A 22,021-nucleotide genomic window follows, 5' to 3' on the forward strand; every position below is an offset into this window, starting at 1 on the left:
CCCACTCTCTCCATGCCACAGCATTCTCGAAGAGCCACCTACGGATGCAGCAGAAACATCAGAATAAACTCTTCTAGAACATGGCCACACCCGAAACAAACCCACACCAGCCTCCTGCTATCGCCTCTGAATGAGCAAATATATCTGTAGAAAAACACTCTTCAGAATTGGAAAGCCATTATCTAGTGTTTTATTTCCCGTCCCCCAATGCAGGTGCAAAAAGATATCTATTCAACTGTAAACATAGAACTCAATGAGGAGAAAGGAAAAAGTTTCAATCCTCTGTTTGCTCCCCCAAAATGGATCGGGCCCCCTTTCCCAGCTAAAACTCTGTTATTCAGGTTTCTGTCCATTGTGTTGTGGGGCAAGTAAGGGCAGAGGAGTCTGTCAGAGTAATTTCTCCTCTTTTCTCCACCCCAGGCAATGCCATAGCCAGCAGAGGACTCCTCCAGATCTTTGGGACAGAGGCGGAAGAGCTACCACACACTTCAACCCTGCCCTGAATTCTTGCTCTTCACGCACAGCTAAATGTAGGAGACCAAGTAAGAAAGAAAGAAAACGTATAAACTCTATAGCCATGTTGGAGAACCTGTGGCAGTGTCGATTCTCTGGAATGTGAAGCTATCCTTGAGCCACAGCACGTAGGGCGGGGCCACATACGCTTTTCTTTCTCTTGACAAGAGGGCCAGGGAGGCGCAACACGCCCTGACTGGTCCGTGCCACAGCCCAGTTCCCCCATGGAAAACAGCCGTTGACAAGGATGGGCCATGTGCAGCCTTCTGAGGGAAGGTACTCCCCTTCAGGCGATTTGCACCCCGGGAGGACGGCCCACACATTGCTATGGGATTATGGGACTGTAGTTTGATAGGTGTAATGAGCCATCTCTGTGTTTTTCTTGGCAAGATTTCCATCAGAGGCGGTTTGCCATTCTGCTGGGCCTCGAGAGATTGTTGACTTTGTATAAGGCACTCTAGTGCTTTTCATGGTTACTGGGATTCAAGCCTGCGTCTCAGAGTCGCATACTAACCTTGTGGCTTTTTCTTGTTCTTGTCTTGTGCCTTCGTGTGCTTTATTATGCTTGTTGTTGTTGTTTACTTCAAGTGATTTCAACTTATGGCCCCCAGAGAGCAGGCTGGAGGCCCCTCAGAAGCCGGGAAAAGAGCCATCTTAGGACACCAGAGCGGGTGTCCCTGCCTCCTTCCTGCCTCTGAGGGCCTCCCCTCTTTTACAGCAAGGTGGCAGGCGAGAGAGAGAGAGAAAGTTTGTATGTATTCTGTTAAGAGCATTGTGGGTAAGAGAGAGAGGTGTTTTTTGTGTGTGTGTGTCAGAAGACTGAAGCTGTGTGTGTGTGTGTGCGCGCGCGAGAGAGAAGATGGGGGTAAGTTTGCTTGTGTGTGATGCGCGTGGGTTGTTTGAGGAGGTGTGTGAGAAGGGAGGTTGTGTAGAGAGAGAGAGAGATGGTTGGTATCTGTGTTATGAGAGAGAGGAAAGTGGTTGTGTGTTGAGAGAGAGCGGGTTGTGAGAGAGACGGAGGTTTGTGTGTGTGGCGAGATGGGTTTTGTGTGTTTATGTGTGAGACCACACCACAGAGAAGTGGGTGTATGTGAGTGTTGAGGTGTTGTGTGTGTTAGACAGGTTTTTGGTGTGTGTGGTGGATGCAGAGAGAGAATGGGTTGTGAGTGTGAGAGAGCACGTTGTGTGAGAGAGGGTGTAGTAGAGGAGGGGAGGTTGTGTGTGTGTGTGTGCGCGCTGTTGCAAAAATCCCCTCTCAGCACTTGTTGCCTTATTGGGTTGAGACCTGTGCATGCTTCCCTCTTTTATTTGAATGCATTCTGTGTTTCCATGCTTGGAACTTTATTATTATTATTATTATTATTATTATTATTATTATTATTATTATTTACTTGCCCTTGGTGTTACTTGTGCACAAATCTCCTCTCAGACCTGTCTCTTCCTGGGGATTACAGTTGTGCATGCTTCTTTGCCTTTTGTTTGAATTGCATTTTAGTAGTTTCCATGCTTGGAAAACTCTATTTATTTTATTATTATTTATTATTATTTTATTTTACTTTTACCCTTGCCCTTGGGGTTCTTTGTGCAACATTCCCACTCTCAGCACCTTTCTTTTATGGGTTGAGACAGTGTGCATTGCTTTTGCTTTTGTTTTGAATTGCATTTTATCGTTCTCCATGTTGGAACTATTGTCGCGCAGCAGTAGAGCGACGCAGAGACAGGTAATGGGGTGCAACAGCTTAGCTGGCCAGTCTTGGCAGCCCCTTTTATTGACATCAAGGTATACATTAGGTTTCACCTATCTCACTGTACATAGAAGCAATTATTAAGGAAATCAGGGACCACTGTGTACTCAGGAGAGTTCTAATTAGAAGGGGGAGCAAGGTTTTTGTAACTGTTCAGCGAATCAACATGGGATTATCATCACGGCATAAAGCATTGTCTCCCAGAAGGCAAGTCAATAGCCTCTTGGTTTGACCAGTAGGTATCCCACATTTCACATTTTGGCAACATTTCTTATCCTGGAGGGTCGCCTCCTGGGCTTCCCAGGGAATGCCACATCTCCCTCTTTTTTGTTTTTTATAGCTTGTACATACCTGCAAACAGTTGCTTTTCTGTGGTTGTCATTGTCTTTTGCAAAAGCCTACGACAAACACCAAGAGGAACACATTGGAGGAGACCAACAGCATGGCTAACACAAAAGGAAAAATACAGTATACAATATTGAACAAGGATGCGTATCCAGCCGGTGGGCAACCAACTCCATAATCCCTCCCACCAATGCAGGCTGGACTTTCTTATGCTCTGGGCGAGTTCCTCATGGTTTTAGCTGTCTGTCTATTCTCGTCTATGTCAGTGATGTTGAAACACAACATCCCCTCTAACCCTGGTACCCTTCACACCTCCTTATGGTGAAGGAGCGAAGTAGTTATGGCAGCCTGTTTTGGAGAGCCCGCGCCTCAACTTGACTGCTCTGGTTAAAGCTGAATAGCAGTAGAAGTGGTGTTTAAGCTCTTGACAGCCCAGCAGGCGAGCTTTCCAATAGTTCTTGGCATTGCCAACGGCGACCCTGGGACCCCCACAATGGAGATCCCCTAAAGCCAGATATTCACCAGGGGACATGATTTTGACGCTGGAATCACAGGACTCATCCAGCGTATGCAAGCCTGCGGAGCGTTGCTTCGCCGATTTTCGCCCCCCAGCTCCCGTGGGGCAGCAGGAGGTTAGTCGGCTGAGGCACACACAATGTGCCATCCGTGAGGTTTGCGGGGATATAATTGAACGTGTGACCTGAAACAAGTCAGAACCATCCCCCTTGGTAATTCCATACTGATGAATGTATGGACGTGGACCTGGGTCGGCATTTGAGCTCATGGTTACTGCCCAGGTGGACACAAGACTTGTCTGTGCAACTTGTCATCCTAGCGCAAGTCGCGTTTGGGACGCAATGACGGGAGTCTGCAGATGCTGGCCAAGGGGAACAAGCGCTTATGCTGTTTCCCCAATTTGATATTGATATTGCAGACTTCTGAGGGAGTGATTAGCCGGAAGGTCAGTGTAGAACCAGTATCATTCTGGATGTCCTGAGAGGAGTGCGCACAGGAATGAGACATGTATCAACGCTTCCCCTACTGAGTGTTGCTGGGACAGGCAAAGGAGGTTTGGTGATGGATAGGGCAAGGGTTTCCCAAATGTCTGGCCCGGGGCAAAAAAACACTTTGGCCTCCCGCCACCCCCATTAGTAAGCAGAAGTCATGATGAGACACAAAGAATTGGCATCCAAACTGGTATTAGTGCCAGTGTAAAGTTCTCAGGAGTCTTTTCTAAGCCTTCTTTCTCCACGATATCAGATGGCCTGTCGGCTCTTAGGTTTTTAATCATTCCCCAGATCACAGGAGGGGTTGAGCCCCCGGTCCTCTCTTCCGGTTCTGCATTGCCGTCTCGGTCTCGGCCAGGTTGATGTTGAAGCTCGGTATGGGTTCTTCGTCCCTTGTGCCACGACATGAGGCTTGACGTACTTCGCGGTACCCACACTGGTCCTCCGGGTGTTTGGACAGCGGCGTAGCCTGGCCCCAGGTGATGATTGTACAGGGGGGGTGCTCCAGTCCTTCCAGGCAGATGCGATACCTCACCAATGGCCGCGGGAGGGGCCTGCAGAGCGGAATGTTTTTCAACTCGAGAGAAATATTGGTTATGGCTGTATTTCGAGAAATTTAAATGATTTATAGTGAACAATGCTGTGGCCAATTGTTGCTCAACCTCTGGCAGGTGGGGGGAGTAGCCCTCCTTTTTGTTTTGTTTAGCAAGATGTTGTTTTAAGGTGGAGTTGGCGCGCTCCAATGGCTTGTTCCGTAGAGTTATGGGAATGCCAAAGGTATGCTTGATTGCATGTCGGGCTAGGAACTCCGCAAAGGAGGAAGACAAAAGGCGGGTCCATTGTCTGTTTTAAGGCAGATGGGGGTACCATAACTGCCATGCACCTTTTATGTGATTTATTGCTCTGGAGGGCAGTCTCAGAGGACTGGGGGGTGGCCCATATGAATCCAGAGTAGGTGTCCACTGTGACGTGTATTTTAGACCATCTCCCAAACGGGGGAAAGTGAGTGAGTGCCATCAAGTTGCCAAAGATCGTTGGGCGCTAGCCCGCGTGGATTAACTCCAATTAATGGGGCGTCTATAGAAGGAACATTGAGGACACTGTTGTATGATAGCCTGCGCTTCTGTTAGAGGCAGGTTGAACTGCTTGGCCAGGGACCGAGCGTTTTTGTGATATAACTCATGACTGGCAAAGGGGTCCGTGATAGGGTATAGGGAGCGGAGGGCTTGATCTGCTCAGGCGTTGCCGTCAGTGAGGAGCCCGGGCATAGGTTGGTGGCTTCTAATGTGGCCACGAATAGTGGCGGCAGTCTCTTTTCTAAGAGGGCCTGGAGGGTCCATAAGAGGGCGAAAAGGTTATCATCCATTTTCCAGGAATTAGCCATTAGGTAGTCTTTGCACTAACCCAGTAACATAAATGCTGTCAACAATTAAATTGATAGGGGCATGGGGAAACGTTTTAAAGCTAGAATGACCGCTGCCAGCTCACGCTCTCTGTGCCGAAATTTGTGGGGGCGTAAAGATAGCATGCCACGTAGTATCGTGCCATGTAACAACCCCCTGGTGGGGCTGCCGTCAGGAAGACGGTTAACGCGCCGGGAAGAGGTTGCGAGATTAAAGGCGATCGTAATAAAATAGGCACCGGTAGCAAACAGCTGTAGCCTAGCGTCTTTTGGGTAGTGGCAGTCAATGTTGCCCGACATCCCTCTAAGGCAATTTGTAGATTTTGAGACTGTGATTAAATATTCCCATTGTTGTAAAGGCCAGGGAATTATTATGGTCTGTGCATCTATGCCTATCAACTGAAGAATTCGGGTCCGACCTTTCTGGATTAGCAAGGCGACCTGTTCTGTGGCAGTGGTGACGGTATTTGTCAAATTAGTATTTAAATAGAGCCATTCCACAATGTATGTTTGTTTACCTGTGCTCTGGTAAATGATTGCCGTGGGCTGTTTTTGTGTGGCTGCTTTAGAATAGCAAGACAGACAGGGAGAGTGTCTGCACTCGACGGTCCACCTCGAGCCATTGCCTGCTCTATAGTTTGGGAGTCTGCTGTGTACCGTGGTCAATGTGACCCTTTCGGAGGGATGAGTAGGCTTTTTTAGAGTGAAAATAGGTTGTAAAGTCTCTGTGGGGAGGGCAGATATAGGTCTAACCCAGTTAATATGACCTAACAATTCTTGCAGGTTAATGTAGGTCAAGTGTCAGGAATGGCAAGTTTTGGAATGACCGGATGGGTCATTGCGCTGGTAACTTTGTGACCTAAATATTGGAAAGGTGGTTGCCGTTGGACCTTTTCAGGTGCTATTTTTAAGCCACTAGCTTTAGAGTGTTTGAAGCTCTGATATCCAATTGGAAGGGAGAATTTTGCCACAGTAATATGTCATCCCGTAATGATAGGCCTTTAAATGGGGAAATTTAATGCGAAAAGGTTGGAGTGCTTGGTCCACATAGGTCTGGCAAATGGTTGGAGAATTTAACATGCCTTGTGGAGGACCTTCCAACAATATCTCTTAGTGGGCTCGCTATTATTTAGGACAGGAACAGAAAAAGCAAAATATTTCCAGTCCTTTTCATGCGGAATGGAGAAAAGCAGTCCTTTAAATCAATTACCGCTAGCTCATAGTCCCGGGGTAATGGTTAGGATTGGGTAAGCCACATTGGAGTGGGCCCATCGGTTCGATGATGGCATTAATAGCTCGGAGGTCATGCAAAAACCGCCATTTACCTGACTTTTTCTTGATAACAAAACACAGGAGTGTTATAGGGACTCGTGGTCGGAATGATGTGCTTAGCATTTAGCTGCTCTTGCACTAGCTGTTCTAAGGCCACAAGCTTTTCAACTGAGAGGGGCCACTTGTCTATCCAGACGGGCTTGTCAGTTTTCCATGTTAGGCTAATAGCTTGGGCGGACATTTTCTTTTCTTCCCGGGGTTATTCGGGGATGTTTAGAGTGGTGTTAAGCTGCTCTAATGTGTCCTCCCCCAAGTTTATCTGCAACGGGAAGAACATAGGGCTTGACCTACCCTTTGATGTTTGTCGGTCCGAGTCTAGGGCTTTATGGCGACCCATGGGCACTCTTATGTGCTATTTTGACCTCCACGCCTTGCACAGCAGGCGCGGCTTCTAGTGGCCAGGAGGGGGGCCACTGGTCTTGGCTGATGACAGACACGTCGGCCCCCGTGTCTAACAGGCCCTGGAACAGACATTGTTCAACTTAGCTTCTGTGTGGGCCGGCTGCCGGAGATGGGCAATAACCGCCGTGACCAATGCATTAACGATCGGGGGGGGGGGAGTGGGGTCCTGCAAGGAAGAATTACCATGTTGCCCAGAGTCCCCTATCTGCGTTTTAAAGGGCATGTGGGACCATAGCTGAACCTTGAGGTTTGTGATCCCCTGGGGGAACAGTTTTCGGGATGACATGCAATCCTCTCTCGGAGGCGGCCATCCTTGGGAGGACCCAGCCCCACAGTGAGCGGAGGTATCTGAACCTCACACTGCACATTAACAGAGAGAACTTCCCCAGTGTAGAACAGCCTCTTGGACTCCGTGAATCTTAGCTCTATGCATGCAGTTTCAGCCCCCTTGTTTCCCAGGCTAGGGGCATGCCCACTGGTTAGTTTCCTGCGGTTGTGGCGCAGTGGCGAAAGGTTGGAATGACACTGGCTAGCCCATGGTTAAGCCCTTGCCGCAGCGTGGGCACTTTTTAGAGGGCCTGGCACCGGAATCCCTTTTTCCTTTGGCGGCTCCTCCGACGGGTGCCCTGCATTCTGATTTAAAGTGGCCTGGTCTCTTGCAATTAAAGCAATTCCCGGTGGGTTTATTTCCCTTTTGGATTGCCCCTGCAAGGAGCTGCATGGCATAATTCTGACTGCCAACTTCTGCACATGCTCAAATGTAATCGGCCAAGGTGACACCTGGCCGGTGAATGACTCCTTGCAGGAGTTTTTGCAATCCGAATTAGCGTTTTCCACAGCTAATTTATCAACAATTCTTCCTGGGCCGTGGCGTTATCTAACTGTCTGGACAGGGCCTCTTTTAACCGGTCAATGAATTGGGAGTAAGGCTCCTGGGTCCCTTGCTTGACATTAACAAAAGATTTTCATGGGCCTCCCTGCCTCCGGCATCCTCCGAACTCTTTGAACACATGTACCAACCGCCGCCAATGACGAGATCTCCCTGTTGAGCCTGCATCTCAGTGTGCTAAACTGACCGGACCCGTAGATCTTGTCAGGTATAACACCCTCAATATTAACGGTGTAGCGGCTTGGCGGTATTCACTATCCAGACCGTGTATTGGGAGGGGGTCAGAATCATTCTAAACAAATCTTTCCAGTCTTTGGGTGTCATGCGGAACCATTCGCGCTTCCTCCACCATCCCTTGGACAAAGGTGGATTTTATGCCCGTGTCCGTGACTGCTTTCCTTAACTCTCCAGCACAGAGAAGGGTAGGGGTTCCCAAACGTAATTGATGTTGTCACCTTCCCTTGTAATAGTGACAGGGAACATGGCAGGGTGATTGTTAGGTTCCCATGCTATGCCATCGTCCCACTGACACTCTCCCCGTTTCTTAGCTTCTGCTATTCCCGCTTCTACCGCTCCCAGCCGGGGCCTTACAGGCATAAGGGGGAGGCATCCACTGGAACGGGTAACCCGTGGATCTCCTGGAGGAGCTAATGTGGCTAGCGGAGGCGGGGGGCTGTGGGGCAGGATTTGGGAGCCGTGGATTGGCTTAGCCGCCCCACGGCTGAGTTTACCCACCTGCCAGGCAATCAAATGGGTGCCGCGGCACGAGGCTCAGCCTTAAGATGATTGCCTATCTTCTCCCATTCCTCCGCAGAGAGTGTTCCCCTCTTGGGTACCAGGGGCACTGGCATGAGATCTCTCGCGACCAAATTTTTAATTCCTTTCGGGTGACCTGCTTGTCCCCGGACAACCGCTTAACCAATTATGCAACTCCCTAGCGTGAGACCTTTGCTCGGTGGTCAGCGTTCCTCCCATACTCACGGGATCCTTTGAGGATGTGCGCGCAGACTATTCCAGTCGAGTGAGCTGGGCCAAAGCCACCTTCTCCGTATCACGTCGGGGTCACCAGCTGTCGCGGAGAGAGAGACGCAGAGACAGGAATGGGGGTGCAAAGCTTAGCTGGCCAGGTCTTGGCCAGCCCCTTTTATTTGACATCAAGGTTAACATTAGTTTCACCTTATCTCACTTTACATCGAAGGCAATTAAAGGAATCAGGGACCCAATGTGTACTCAGGAGAGTTCTAATTAGCAAGGGGGAGCAAGGTGGTGTACACCTGTCTCAGCGAATCAACATGGGCTTATCCAATCACGGATAAAGCATTGTCTACAGAAGGCAAGTCATAAGCCTCTGTTGCCAGTAGGGTTATCACATTTCAATCTTGGTAAACATTGCTATCCTGTGGATGGGGTGCATTCTCTGGGTTCCCAGGGATGCCACAGACTTATTATTCTTATTCTATTATTTATTATTATTATTATTATTATTATTTACTTGCCCTTGGTGTTTCTTGTGCAAAATCCCCTCTCAGCACCTTGTGCTTTTCTTGGTTGAGACAGTGTGCATGCTTTCTGCCTTTTGTTTGAATTGATTTTTAGTAGTTTCATGCTTGGAACTATTATCTTATTATTATTATTATTATTATTATTATTATTATTATTTACTTGCCCTTGTGTTTGTTTTTGTGCAAAATCCCCTTCTCAGCACCTTGTGCTTTTCTGTGTTGAGGACATTTTGCAGCTTTCTGCTTTTGAATTGCATTTTAGTAGTTTCCATGCTTGGAACTATTATTATTATTATTATTTACTTGCCCTTGGTGTTCTCTGTGCAAAATCCCCTCTCAGCACCTTGTGCCTTTCTGGGTTGAGACAGTGTGCATGCTTTCTTCTTCTTTTTTAAATTGCTTTGTAGTACTTTCCATGCTTGGAACTATTATTATTATTGTTGTCACTCAGGGGGCGGAGCATGCGGCCCCACCTCTGGAGGGTAGAAGCTCCACTCCCAGCATGCGACCCCGCCCCCAGAGGGTGGAAACTCCACTCCCCAGCTTCGGCCCCCCAGTTGTCTGAGGGACAGCAACCCGGCCCCCGGCTCAAAACAGTTGCCTACCCCTGGCCCAGAGCAACCTCCCTCTCTTGCGCGCACCAGTTCTTGGTGACCCTAAGGTGAAATTATCATAGGGCAAGCTTCGTCAGAAGGCGATTTCCATTGCCATCCTCCGAGGCTGACTTGTATGCATAGTGTCTTCAAGTCATTTCTGACTTATGGCGACCTAAGGTGAAACTATTATGGAGTTTTCTTGGCAAGTTTTGTCAGAGGGTTGTTTCCTATTGCTAGCCTGAGGCTGAGAAAGAGTGCCTTGTGTTTTCCCCCTGAAAGTCCTGCCCCCCAGAAGGTGGAAGTCCCATTCCCTGAAGTCCCAACCCTGAAGGTGGAAGTCCTGCCCCTGGAAGTCTCTCCCCCCTAAAGTGACACCTGGTGCAGGAATGCCACTGAGTTTGGGCACTTGGTCTTTTCTTAAAGCCTGTCGAGTGGCAATAGCTGCAGCAAAGAAATCTTTCTATTCTGCATCTATTGCATCTGCAAAATCTCCTTTTTAGGGTGGTTAAGGAATTAACTCAAAACCCAACCACCCTTAACCCTCTTCTTCAACCTACAGGAACCTGCTGTGATACTTTTAATGATCATTTTGCAGATAAAATTTCTCAGATAAGGGCCAACATAGATGCCAGCATTGGTTCAGATATGATAAGAGAGGTGTCCAGTGACTCCGTCAATGAGGATATTTTAGATCAGATTCAATCTGTGAGTACTGATGACGTAGACAAGCTGCTTGGCAAGGTAAAAAAGACCACCTGCCCTCTCAGTTCCTGCCCTTCATGGTTGGCCATCCAGGGTGGTGAGGCAATTTTGAAGTTGTTAAAATCTATAATTAATGCCTCCTTCAGGGAAGGTTGTTTTCCATCACTCTTAAAATTAGCAGTGATAAGACCTATATTAAAGAAACCTTCCCTTGATCCCCTGGACAAAAATAACTATCGGCCAGTATCCCTTCTTCCCTTCCCTGGTAAGGTGATTGAGAGGGCAGTAGCAAACCAGCTCTAAGCAGTCTTGGATGACACAGATTATCTTGATCCAGTTCAAACTGCCTTTAGGTCAGGATACAGAATGGAGACTGCCCTGGTCGCCTTGGTCGATGATCTCCGTCTGTGGATCAACACGGGAAGTGTGGCCCTGTTGGTGCTCTTGAATCTCTCAGCAGCCTTCGATATCATAGACTGTGGTATCCTTCTGGAACACCTGAGAGAATTAGGAATCGGAGGCTCTGCTTTCCAGTGGCTCCGTTCCTACCTCTTGGGTAGATTCCAGATGGTGATGCTGGGAGACAGCTGCTCTTCTAAGAGAGAGCTGACATCTGGCTATCCTGTCCCCCTTGCTGTTTAACATTTACATGAAGCCACTTGGTGAGATCATCCGGAGACATGGGGCCGGGTGTTATCAGTACGCCCAAATCTATTTCTCTATGTCTTGGACTGTTTGAGTGACCAAGGAGGGCATCTCCCCTCTGAGGTCAGTAATAGATTGGATGAGGGAAAATAGACTTAAGATGAATCCAAATAAAACAGAGGTACTTGTGATAGGTATCCCCTCTCCGGGTATGGAGATAAGTCCACCTGTCCTGACAGAGTCACACTTCCCCTAAAGGATTGTGTTCGCAGCTTAGGATTGCTCCTGGACTTGCTGCTTCCAGGAGTGCCTGCTGTTAACTTTGGCTGATATGCCAGCTGCGACCCTAACTGGAATAGCGGGACTTAGAAACAGTTGTGCATGCACTGGTAACCTCTCATTTCAACTTCTGTAATGCACTCTACTTGGGGCAACCCCTGTGCCACATCCGGAAGCTTCAATTGGTACAAAATATGGCAGCTAGACTGGTCGCTCGAAAATCTAAGTCCCACCATATCACACCGATTCTAAAGTCATTACACTGGCTGTCTATCAGCTTCCAGGCACAGTACAAGGTGTTGGTTATTACCTATAAAGCCCTATATGTCTTAGGTCCAGCTTACTTGAAAGAACACCTCCACTTATATAGTCCTTCCCACACACTGTTCCTCTGGGAAGAATCTTTTACAGTCGAGAAGAATTAGATTAGTGATAACTTCCCAGAGGACTATTTCTGTCACCGCTCCAAAAATCTGGAACGATCTGCTGAAAGAGATTCACCAAATATCTTCTGTTGAGGCCTTTAAGAAGGCAATAAAAATGATCTTGAAGAAATCTGTCCATATTATGCTCCCTTATTAGCTGTCACTTATTTAATGATTAACACCTTTTGATATTATTGTTATGTATGCATTTATGTATGACTTTATTGTTATGATTTTGTATTTTAGGGAGTGTGGGTTGGGGAGGATTCTGTTTTATCACTTTTGTACTCCATAAATTCTGTTGTTACCCACCTTGATCCCCAAAACGGAAGAGACGGGATATAAATAAATTATTATTATTATTATTATTATTATTATTATTATTATTATTGGTTTCTAAAAGGTTCACCATCACTGCTCTCCAGTTTTATTTGGATTGAATCATGAATTCTGCCAAAATAATTTGTTAAGAATTAAACAACACACCCATAGGTGCTTGGGTATCACTTCCTTTCTCAATGTGTGTGTGTAGTGAGAGATACACATTCCTTGTGCAGAGGAACTGTGACAATTGTTCCCTGCAGGTTCCTCACCCAGAATTTCTCCCTGGGTTTCTGCCACCCACTCACCTTGCCCCTTGGTTTTCAATTCTTCTTGTCATTCACTACATCATATGCCAATTATGGGGCAGTACAGTACATGTGGTTCAGGTTTCTGTGCCCATGACAAAAAATCTGACCTCTACTCATTGACAGTAGAGTGACTTAACTGGAGGTTAACCAACAACAACAAATTTTCTGGAACAGGAGGCTTATTTATAACTTAAGCATAAATGCTGGCTAATTGTTTCCACTTATGTTACAATTTTATTGAACTCACAGCCTCTGTTTGGTCATTTCTGCATCTAATGTGAGTTCAGACTCCATTTGCTTTAAGGGTGCATCTACACCAGGGGTAGGCAACCTTTTTGAGCCGGGGGCCGGGTTGCTGTCCCTCAGACAACTGGGGGTCCGAAGCCAAAAAATAAATAATTAAATAATTTTTTAAAAAATTAACTATATAAATAAACCAGGACAAATGTAGGATAAAATTTTCAAATGGAAGACACTTTTTAAAAAAAATGGAGGACATGCGAAAAAAATTGCTGATTTTTTAAAAAAAAACTGTTAATATAAATGCATGTTTCTGAGGCTTCGATAGACAATTGCCCCCCAAAGGCCCCGGCGGCAATCGGCGGCAGGACTGGGCTGGGGCTGGTCCCAAGGCCTCGCCGGGCCACATCCGGCCCTCGGGCCGCAGGTTGCCTACCCCTGATCTACACTATAGCAATAATGCAGTCTGACACTTCTGTGTTGTAGCTCCATCCTATGGACTGCTGGGATTTATAGTTTTACAAGGCCTTTAGCCTTGTCTGCTAAAGAATGCTGATGCCTCACAAAACTACAACTCCTAGGATTCTATAGGATGGCACAATGACAGTTAAAGTGGTGTTAAACGGCATTATTTCTACAATGTAGATCACTGATTCCCAAAGTGGGTGGTACTTCCCCCTGGGAGGTGGAAAGATCCAGGGGGATGGTGAGGAAAAAGGGGGTGTAGCAGCATGGGGCAATGAAGGAAAGGAGAGTTTCAGTGAAAATATTAGCACACAAGGAAGATAAGAGCAACCAGCGGCCTTTGGGACCATGGTGAGGATGAGGTTTGCATGAAACTTCACTTTTCAGGGTCCCTTAAATCAGCATGCAGCCTCACTGATTGCTTTGTGTGCAGGTTCCCCTAGCTCTCCTCCTGCCTGCTTGAACTCACTCTCTTGGCCACATTTTTTTGCTAGTAGTTATAGCAGCAGTAGGAAAACTCATGAGACATGTGTACAGCACATTGCTTCTGTGGCTCAGAATGGTGCCACTTTGGGATAAACTGACTGTAGCTAGGAGTTAAAATACATGGTGGTGGGGAGAAGCAGCAACAAAAAAGCTTTCACATTTGGGACCATGTTTAAGCTTTGTGAGCTTTGCTTACACTCTTAGAGCAATTTGGATTGCACTACTGCTCCTGCTTTCTTTCATTGGACATGGCAAGAGAAGAAATAGCAGAAGAAACATGTTTTGTAGGGTGGGAAGGAGTTGAAGGTGTGTGAGGAAGTAGGCTTGCCATATCCGCCTGGGGCAGGACTTTCCCGTTTGGGGCGGGTCCGCACGGTCCCACCCCGTTTGCCACCGCTCCCGGGATTGCCCCCGCCCCTGGCAGGATATGGCAAGCTGAGGAGGCTTTCCCCACCGCTTGGGCTCTGCTCCCCGCCGCAATCGCGGCGAGGCCCAGGCCCAGGCAGCGAGGAAAAGCCTCCCTCAGAGGAGGATTCCCTCGCCGTTGGGCTCCGCTCCCCGCTGCGATCGCGGAGAGGCCCGGGACCCAGGCGGCGAGGGAAAGCCTCCCTCAGAGGAGGATGCCCTCGCCGCCTGGGCTCTGCTCCCTGCCGCGATCGCAGCGAGGCCTGGGGCCCAGGCGGCAAGGGAAAGCCTCCGCTCAGCGAGGCTCCTATTCAAATGTAGGACACATAAAAAATGTGTCCTACATTTGAAAATTTTGTCCTACATTTTTCCCGGTTTGGAGGTCTGGACGTATGGCAACCCTATGAGGAAGGCATGTCTCTTTGCAAGCAGAAAGAGGAGTATCTGGGGTCTATTCTTGGAAATTATTCTTTGTCTTGGCTCCTATAGATTAAATCTTTTTCTTGCCCCATCCACATCAGTCTCCAGTCCTGAGCATGTGGCCTATGTTCAATACAATCTTTATGTACAGGCAATAGACCCAGCAAGACATGCTATAACTTAAAACTATATAAAATCAGAAATATTACATAAAAGATACAGGATACATTAAAGGTTAAAACAAACAAACAAACAGACTAGCCTTGAAAGGCTATAAAAGGAAAGTGTTTCAAGGATGGTTGGGGTGAGGGAAGATGGGGGAGAGGCAGTTTCTACATGTTTTGGGCATTTATTTATTTAGCCCCCCCCCCCCATGTTTTTGTGTGGGCTTCTCTTTTAGGGACAAATTAGAGGTCTCCATGAGAAAAGGTGGAGAGGGGGAAGCTGCTAGTCCTCGGTCCTCCAAGTAGTGAGCTCAGTTTCCTAGAAAAAGGTTAAGCAGGGGGAAGGAGAAATCATGCATCTTCTGCTCATTTTCAGAAAGGATCTGTCTCAATTTTCTGAGAAGGGAAAGGAAGGCCATGCATGAAGGCAAGACATCTCGGTGGGTTGGGGGGGGGGTTCCACATTTGATTATTACATGGTAAAAAATGAGGATTTGTATTTCTGTGATGTTCCCTCTCCCATCTTTCCTTTCAACATCTGGCAACCTTTGAAGAGATGGCCCTGTATTTCAAGAGGAATGGGATGTCCTGAATGAAGGCCAATTGGCTCTGTGTGTAGAAGTCACAATGGAGAACTATATGACGGTGGACTTTCTGGGTAAGGTTCTCTTTACTTTGTTGTTGTTGTTTTAATAGATTTAACACTCCATTGTTGGGATGTTAGTCTAGGATGCCAGAGCATGTCCCTTAGCCCAAACTATGCCAGACCTGAGCTGCTCTTTAAATGTAAAACTGCAGTTTTGTCAGTGTGATGCTTGCAGAACTCATCGCCACAAATTGGTGTGAGTGTGGTGCCTCCTCCTCCTTTTAAGATCCAGTGGTCTGAAGTAGCAAAGTCCCAAGTAAGGGATTTTTGATGGCTGATCTTGGGATTTTTCATCTCTCCCATATTCCCTGGAAAGTCACCCCTCTCTGTGCACAGAAAAGAACGATAAGAAAGAAGTACTTAATTACCCTGATATTCTAGGCTTCTGAGAAAATCTTTTCATTTCCTTTTATTTTCATAGTAGAAAATGTCATCATGTGAGCCCCTCATTTGCAGCCTCAAAACTACAGTTGTCATCATTCACAGTATTTGTAAAAAAACAACAACAGTGAGCTTTTGTTTCCTTAGCTACATCAGACATGGCCTATGTTCTGCCAGATGATTTTGGGTGTCCTGGAAGGGTCCCTTTTCTCCACCACTGTGGCTCTTGGACAGAATGTCAGTATCCAGAATTGTGTAGAAAATGTCCATCCTAGGCCAGATGGATCCCCCTTCCACTCCATAGAGTGGACTGGCAATTCATTATTTTCTTAAACAGGGTGGCCCTTTATTGTACCTCAGTGGAACAGGCAGGGAAGTGTAATGCAGAGATTGTCACTGCTAGCTGGCACTTCCCTTTTCCCTCTTTTTCTGATGGGCAAGAGAGGTTTCCCTCTTCTTCCCTTTTGGGATGGAAAGATGTACCAATTTGGAGTGCCTGAATATTTTATAGTGAGAGGTGACTAGCCCATTTTTCCTTGAAAGGATTTCCCAAACCCTGGCTTATTTCCCAATGAAAAGAGAAGCTGGTGCAGATAATATCAAATTAGGAGGGACAGCTAATGCCCCAGAGGCCAGGATCAGAATGCAAAAGGACCTTAACATATTAGAATGCTGGGCCAAAACTAACTAAATGAATTCAGCAGGGAGAAATGATTAGGCAGAAAAAATGAAATGCACAGATATAAAATAGGGGAAATGCCCTATGAGGAGCAGTTTGGGGAGCTAGGTTAGCCTGGAGAAGAAAAGGTTAAAAGGTGACATGATAACCATGTTAATATATTTGAAGGAGTGTCATATTAAGGATGGAGCAAGCTTGTTTTCTGCTGCTCCAGAGAACAGGCCCAGAACAATGGCTCCAAACTACAAGAAAACAGATTCCAGCTCAATATTGGGAGGAACTTCCTGAGAGTAAGAGCTGTTTGACAGTGGAAGACACTGTCTCAGATTGTGGTGGAGTCTCCTTCTTTGAAGGTCTTTAAACAGAGGCTGGATCACCATCTGTTAAGAATGCTTTGATTGTGTATTCCTGCATGATAATGGGTTGGACTGGATGGCCCTTGTGGTCTCTTCCAACTCTATGACTCTATGAGAAGGCTCAAAACAAGCAGAGAATCCTTAGCTGCGGAAAGTTTTACTACCCCAGCACAGAGGTTTCACAGTGCCAGCTCTAGGACTCCATATAGACGATTGCATTTTAAATGCTGAGGATCAGAACCTGGTAGTCAACTCCTCAAGCATCCAGAAGTGGATCACAAATAAGGGTCAGGGGCTAATCTGAGACGTCCCAGGGGTTTTTTTTGTGACATATAATAAGAATACAGTATAAAAATGAAAATACCTTTGTAGTGTTTGCTTTATTATGTGCTACTGATATGTCAGGAATATCATTTTTAGAAAGATGGTATGATTACCCCATTGCAATGTGGAGAAATACAACAGAAATGAATATTGGTATGTGTATTTGAGCAGGGACTCCTATTGTCTGGGAATTCATATCTAGCAAGGCATTTTTCCCAATTGGGCTTGTCTTCTCTTTATCACCTAAGAGCAGCATATAAAACGGGATGGTAGAAGTCAGTGTGGCATGTTAAACAGATCAGGGAGAGTCTAGGAGACAAAGAAGCAGTTGAGATTGACTCTTGATTGGCTCTTTGGTTTCTGTGGTTTGATTCTAATGGTTTCTTCTTCTTTTTCCTCAAGAAAATAATGAACAGGGGAATGAGAACTACGGGGAGCTACCTGTGTCATCATGGGAAATAACAGAGCCTGTCATGGAAAAACAGGAGTTTGGTAATCAAAAGGGAATGAAAACACAAAGCACAATCCAAGTGAAAAATGAGAAGAACTCCTCTCCCTCTCAGGATGCTAACCGTTCTGAATATTGGATCTCAGAATCAAATCAAATAAAGTGCCCTGACTATGGGAAAAGATGCAAATATAAATCACAATTAAACATATACTTCAGGGTCCACACAGGGGAGAAACCATACAGATGTATGGAGTGTGGAAAGGACTTCAGTCGGCGTGAACATCTGCATTTACATCAAAGAACACACACAGGGGAGAAACCATATAAATGTATGGAATGTGGAAAGAATTTCAGTCAGAGTTCACATCTATATACACATCAAAGGACACACACAGGGGAGAAACCGTATCTATGCATGGAGTGCGGAAAGAGCTTCAGTGATAGTGGAACATATAATAAACATCTAAGGACTCACACAGGGGAGAAACCATACAAATGCATAGAATGTGGAAAGAACTTCAGTCGGCATGGACATCTACAGTCACATCAAAGAATACATACAGGGGAGAGACCATATAAATGCATGGAATGTGGAAAGAGCTTCAGTGATAGTGGAACATATAGTAAACATCTAAGGACTCATACAGGAGAGAAACCATATAAATGCATGGAATGTGGAAAGAGCTTCAGTGAAGGCAGCAAACTAAACATACATAAAAGAACCCACACAGGGGAGAAGCCATATAAATGTATGGAATGTGGAAAGAACTTCACTCAGAGTGGACAGCTACATTTACATCAAAGAACTCATACAGGAGAGAAACCACATGAATGCCTGGAATGTGGAAAGAGTTTCTCTCGTCCGCAACATCTACAGTCACATCAAAGAATTCACACAGGGGAAAAACCATATAAATGCATAGAATGTGGAAGGAGCTTCAGACATTCTGGAAGTCTGCAGTCTCATGAAAGAACCCATACAGGGGAGAAACCATATAACTGCATAGAGTGCGGAAAGAGCTTTAATCAGAGTGGAAACCTACGTTCACATCAGAGAACTCACAAAGGTGAGAAACCCTATGAATGCATGGAATGTGGAAAGACATTCAGTATGAGCCATACTCTTACTTTACATAAAAGAATCCACACAGGAGAGAAACCATACAAATGCATGGAATGCGGAAAGGGCTTCAGTCAGTGTGGAAATCTACATTTACATCAAAGAACCCACACTGGGGAGAAACCATATAAATGTGTGGAATGTGGAAAGGGTTTCAGTCAGCATGGATATCTTAGGTTACATCAAAGAACTCACACAGGGCACAAACCATATAAATGCATAGAATGTGGAAAGAGTTTCTCTTATCCACAAAATCTATATACTCATCAAAGAACTCACACAGGGGAAAAACTATATAAGTGCATAGAATGTGGAAAGAGCTTCAGGCATTCTGGGAATCTACAGACACATAAAAGAAGCCACACAGGGGAGAAACCATATAAATGCATGGAATGTGGGAAAAGGTACAGTCAGAGTGGACATCTACAGTCGCATCAAAGGACCCACACAAAAGAGGGTGGAAAGGGTTTCTCTTATCCACAAAGTCTGTATTCATTTCAAAGAATTCACACAGGGTAGAAACCATATAAATGCATGAAATATGGAACAGAATGAATGAGGGTGCTACTACCTCCTCCCCACAAGTTAGCAGACTAATGTGGGAGAGGCCAAATGATAAGACAGGTTTACAACAGGAATGAATGGAGTTCATTATGAGCAAGATAGGGACATGTCGTAGTAGGTGGGCAATGGTCTCTCCTTTGGGAGAGATGGAAGATAAGTTCATAGGCTTTACCTACTGCCCAATTTTTCTTCTTGGTTTCCAATATGGCTCTTTTTTGTCCTGCACCCCCCTCCCTTAGAGATAATTTGGGGGTCACTATAAATTGTTTAAACAAAAAGGAGCATGTAAGTAATTCCTTAGTACAAAATATGCTGAAGCTGTGGGACGGGATTAGTGACTGTCTTCTGATGCCTAGGACTATCCACCCACCCACCCACCTACCTGCATTCAGAATAAAGGAGTGTGCTTATTTACTCAAGAATCTGTATATGTAAACTTGAAAAATTACCTGAGAATATACATTGCAGCCTTAAATACATAGATTTCTCAGGGGAGTAGAAAACGGAAATCCCAGCTATCTGTCAGGAGTTTCCATTCAACAAGTTGGGAAACTTTACCTCTAAGAATGCCTAGAGAGGCACAAGTGGAATTTTGTCCTCTTCCTCACATGGTGCCCAAGAAGGAGGAATCAGGGTTCTCCAGAAGAACAGTTGCTTCTAGATTATATTTATCTGAGTCCTTCTTGATCCACAGTTCTGTTTTCCACCTCTGGGAAATCAGAAGCAGCCCATTAGCAGCCTAAGTAGGACTTAGAGGTAGACTGCCCCTGAAAATTGAGGTTCTTCTTTCTGCCTATAAGTGAAAGCAGAATAAATTGTCTGGCTAGATTAGATCAGAGGTACATTGCAAGACACAGTGGCTCAGCAGTTCAGATGCTGACTGACAGTTGCAAGATTGGCAATTCAAGACCCAAGTGTCGCATGATGGAGTGAGCTGTCACTAGTCCCAGTCCCAGCTTCTGCCAATCTAGCAGTGTGAAAGCATGTAAAAGTACATAAATAGGTACCACTTTGGTGGGAAGGCAACAGCGTTCCATGCTGGCCATATATGGCCACAGAGTTGTCTTTGACAGCACTGGCTCCTTCAGCTTAGTAATGGAGGTGAGCACTGCCCCTTACAGTCAAACACTACTGCTAGGCTGGGAGAAGTTGAGACTAGTGGTGGGAGCTCACCCCGTCACACGGCACTTGGGTCTAGAACTGCCAACCAGCTGACTTTGCAATCATGTCAACCTTGGGGTAGCCTTTACCTTTTACTTTACATTTAGAGCTGAAGAAAAATCGGTTTCTTTTTAAATATATTTGTTTTAAATGTTCTTAATGTGTAAATTGTATTTAAAAAATGTTAATTGTATTTCGTAATTTTAAATATTTGTTTTTGTGTTTTGCTGTTTTGTATGCTCTTTTTACCAGCAAGCAAAGACGTCCGGAAATTATTGTGACTAATTAATATGTAATTATCTGTGTTATGTCTTCCCTTGTACCATACGTGACAGAATTTGGATATTTACAGCCTGACATCTGAGCGGTAGATTGGCAATAGTTAGACCCAGAACCTCCACACTTTCTCTATTGGCCTCCCCTGGCTGGCCCTTTTCAATGTTCTGGCCCAGGAAGGCCCTTTGGGGTCTCTGAAAGTATTTTGAGGACTTGCTCCCCCAAATCCCACGTAAGCCAGGAGATCACTAACAAATGTTTCTTTTGCACCTATTTTTTCTCCAAATAGCCTTTAATCCTGCCACTGTTTGTCAGGCTCTGAATCCATCTCCCTTTGAAAGTTATCCATGGAAATGTCCCCTCTCAGTTTCTCTGAAGATCTCTTTGGAGAACTTTTCACTACCTCATCACATTCAATTCCAGACTTTATCTATTCAATTTTGCACATCTTTGCCTGGTGAAGAAGCCGTGAAGCTTGAAAGCTTGTGTGATGTATTTTGTGTATTTTAGTTGGTCCAATAAAGGCAACACTGTGTTTGTGGATTATGTTTTGTTGTAATTTGTTGCATGGCCAACACAGCTACCCCCGGAATATTTTCTGTAATATAATGCTCTTTTTTATCTGTCCCTCAAGCTTTTCAATTGTGACCAGTATGCATTATAACATCATTATTTTTGACATTTAAAAATCTTTGGTTGGAAAGGTGTAAGCTGGAAATGTTTTTCTTGATCTTCCCTCTGACAACAAGATGGGAGAACAAAGGGAAAGGGGTGAAGCAAGTCACCTCAGTGGCATTTTAATCATCATCATCAACAACAACAACAACAACGCTGAAGGTGTGGAACACCATTGCTGGATATAATTTTACCTCAGATTAAACATACATGTCATATCTTGAAAGGACATCCTCTCTCTCTAAATCTGAAAAATTATTTCGAATATACCTTACACCGGCATAGATAGACTGAGGCCCTCTTCAGACTGCCTGGTGGTGGAGTCAGGACATCATGTCCAGATTATGCACACCTTGACTCCGCCCCCAGGGCACCATGATCTGCACGTGCTCCACACAGCGTGCAGCATCATGGCGCTCCGCAGGTGCTGCGTCCATGCGATGCCATGCTGAAGAGTGCCGCCACTGCGGCAGTGTGTCTATAGTGCCCTTCCCAGGTGCAGAAAGGAGTTGCTTTTTTGCAGCTCTTTTTGTCCCAGAAAAGGCCAAGGCATGTTGCCACAGCCCTGATCTGCAGGAAAGGGCTGGTGGTGTGCCGCCCTTTGGGGGGTCTGTCAACCCCTGACAAAAGATCTCTCAAGGAAGATAAGGGTCCATAACCTTGACGTCTCTCTCCTGCCCCCCCTTGAGGTCTCTCTGGGAGTCATTTCCAGTCTCATTGCTGGGAACCTGCAGAGCACAACCCAACAAGGGTAATAAGCCACACGTTACACAGAGTTTTTTCTCCTGGATG

General features: G+C 45.9%; 2 protein-coding genes across 3 annotated transcripts in view; one reads left to right on the plus strand and one right to left on the minus strand.

Moving 5' to 3' along the window:
* Positions 1 to 22,021, minus strand: part of LOC121922966 (zinc finger protein 260-like) — a 144,355-nt gene that overhangs the window by 28,906 nt on the left and 93,428 nt on the right. The window lies entirely within an intron of this gene.
* On the plus strand, positions 492 to 20,464 carry LOC121922977 (zinc finger protein 2 homolog). Of its 2 annotated transcripts, none has more exons than XM_042453005.1 (3): positions 492 to 542; positions 15,151 to 15,254; positions 17,385 to 20,464. In XM_042453005.1, the coding sequence occupies exons 2-3, from the start codon at positions 15,224 to 15,226 to the stop codon at positions 19,070 to 19,072; spliced, it is 1,719 nt and encodes a 572-aa protein (XP_042308939.1). In that variant the 5' UTR covers positions 492 to 542; positions 15,151 to 15,223; the 3' UTR covers positions 19,073 to 20,464. The 2 variants fall into 2 exon arrangements, with proteins under 2 accessions (XP_042308939.1, XP_042308938.1); XM_042453004.1 differs by lacking the exon at positions 492 to 542 and adding an exon at positions 8,703 to 8,794.

Source organism: Sceloporus undulatus, chromosome 2 (genome assembly GCF_019175285.1).
Source record: "Sceloporus undulatus isolate JIND9_A2432 ecotype Alabama chromosome 2, SceUnd_v1.1, whole genome shotgun sequence".
Taxonomy (NCBI): Eukaryota; Metazoa; Chordata; class Lepidosauria; order Squamata; family Phrynosomatidae; genus Sceloporus; species Sceloporus undulatus.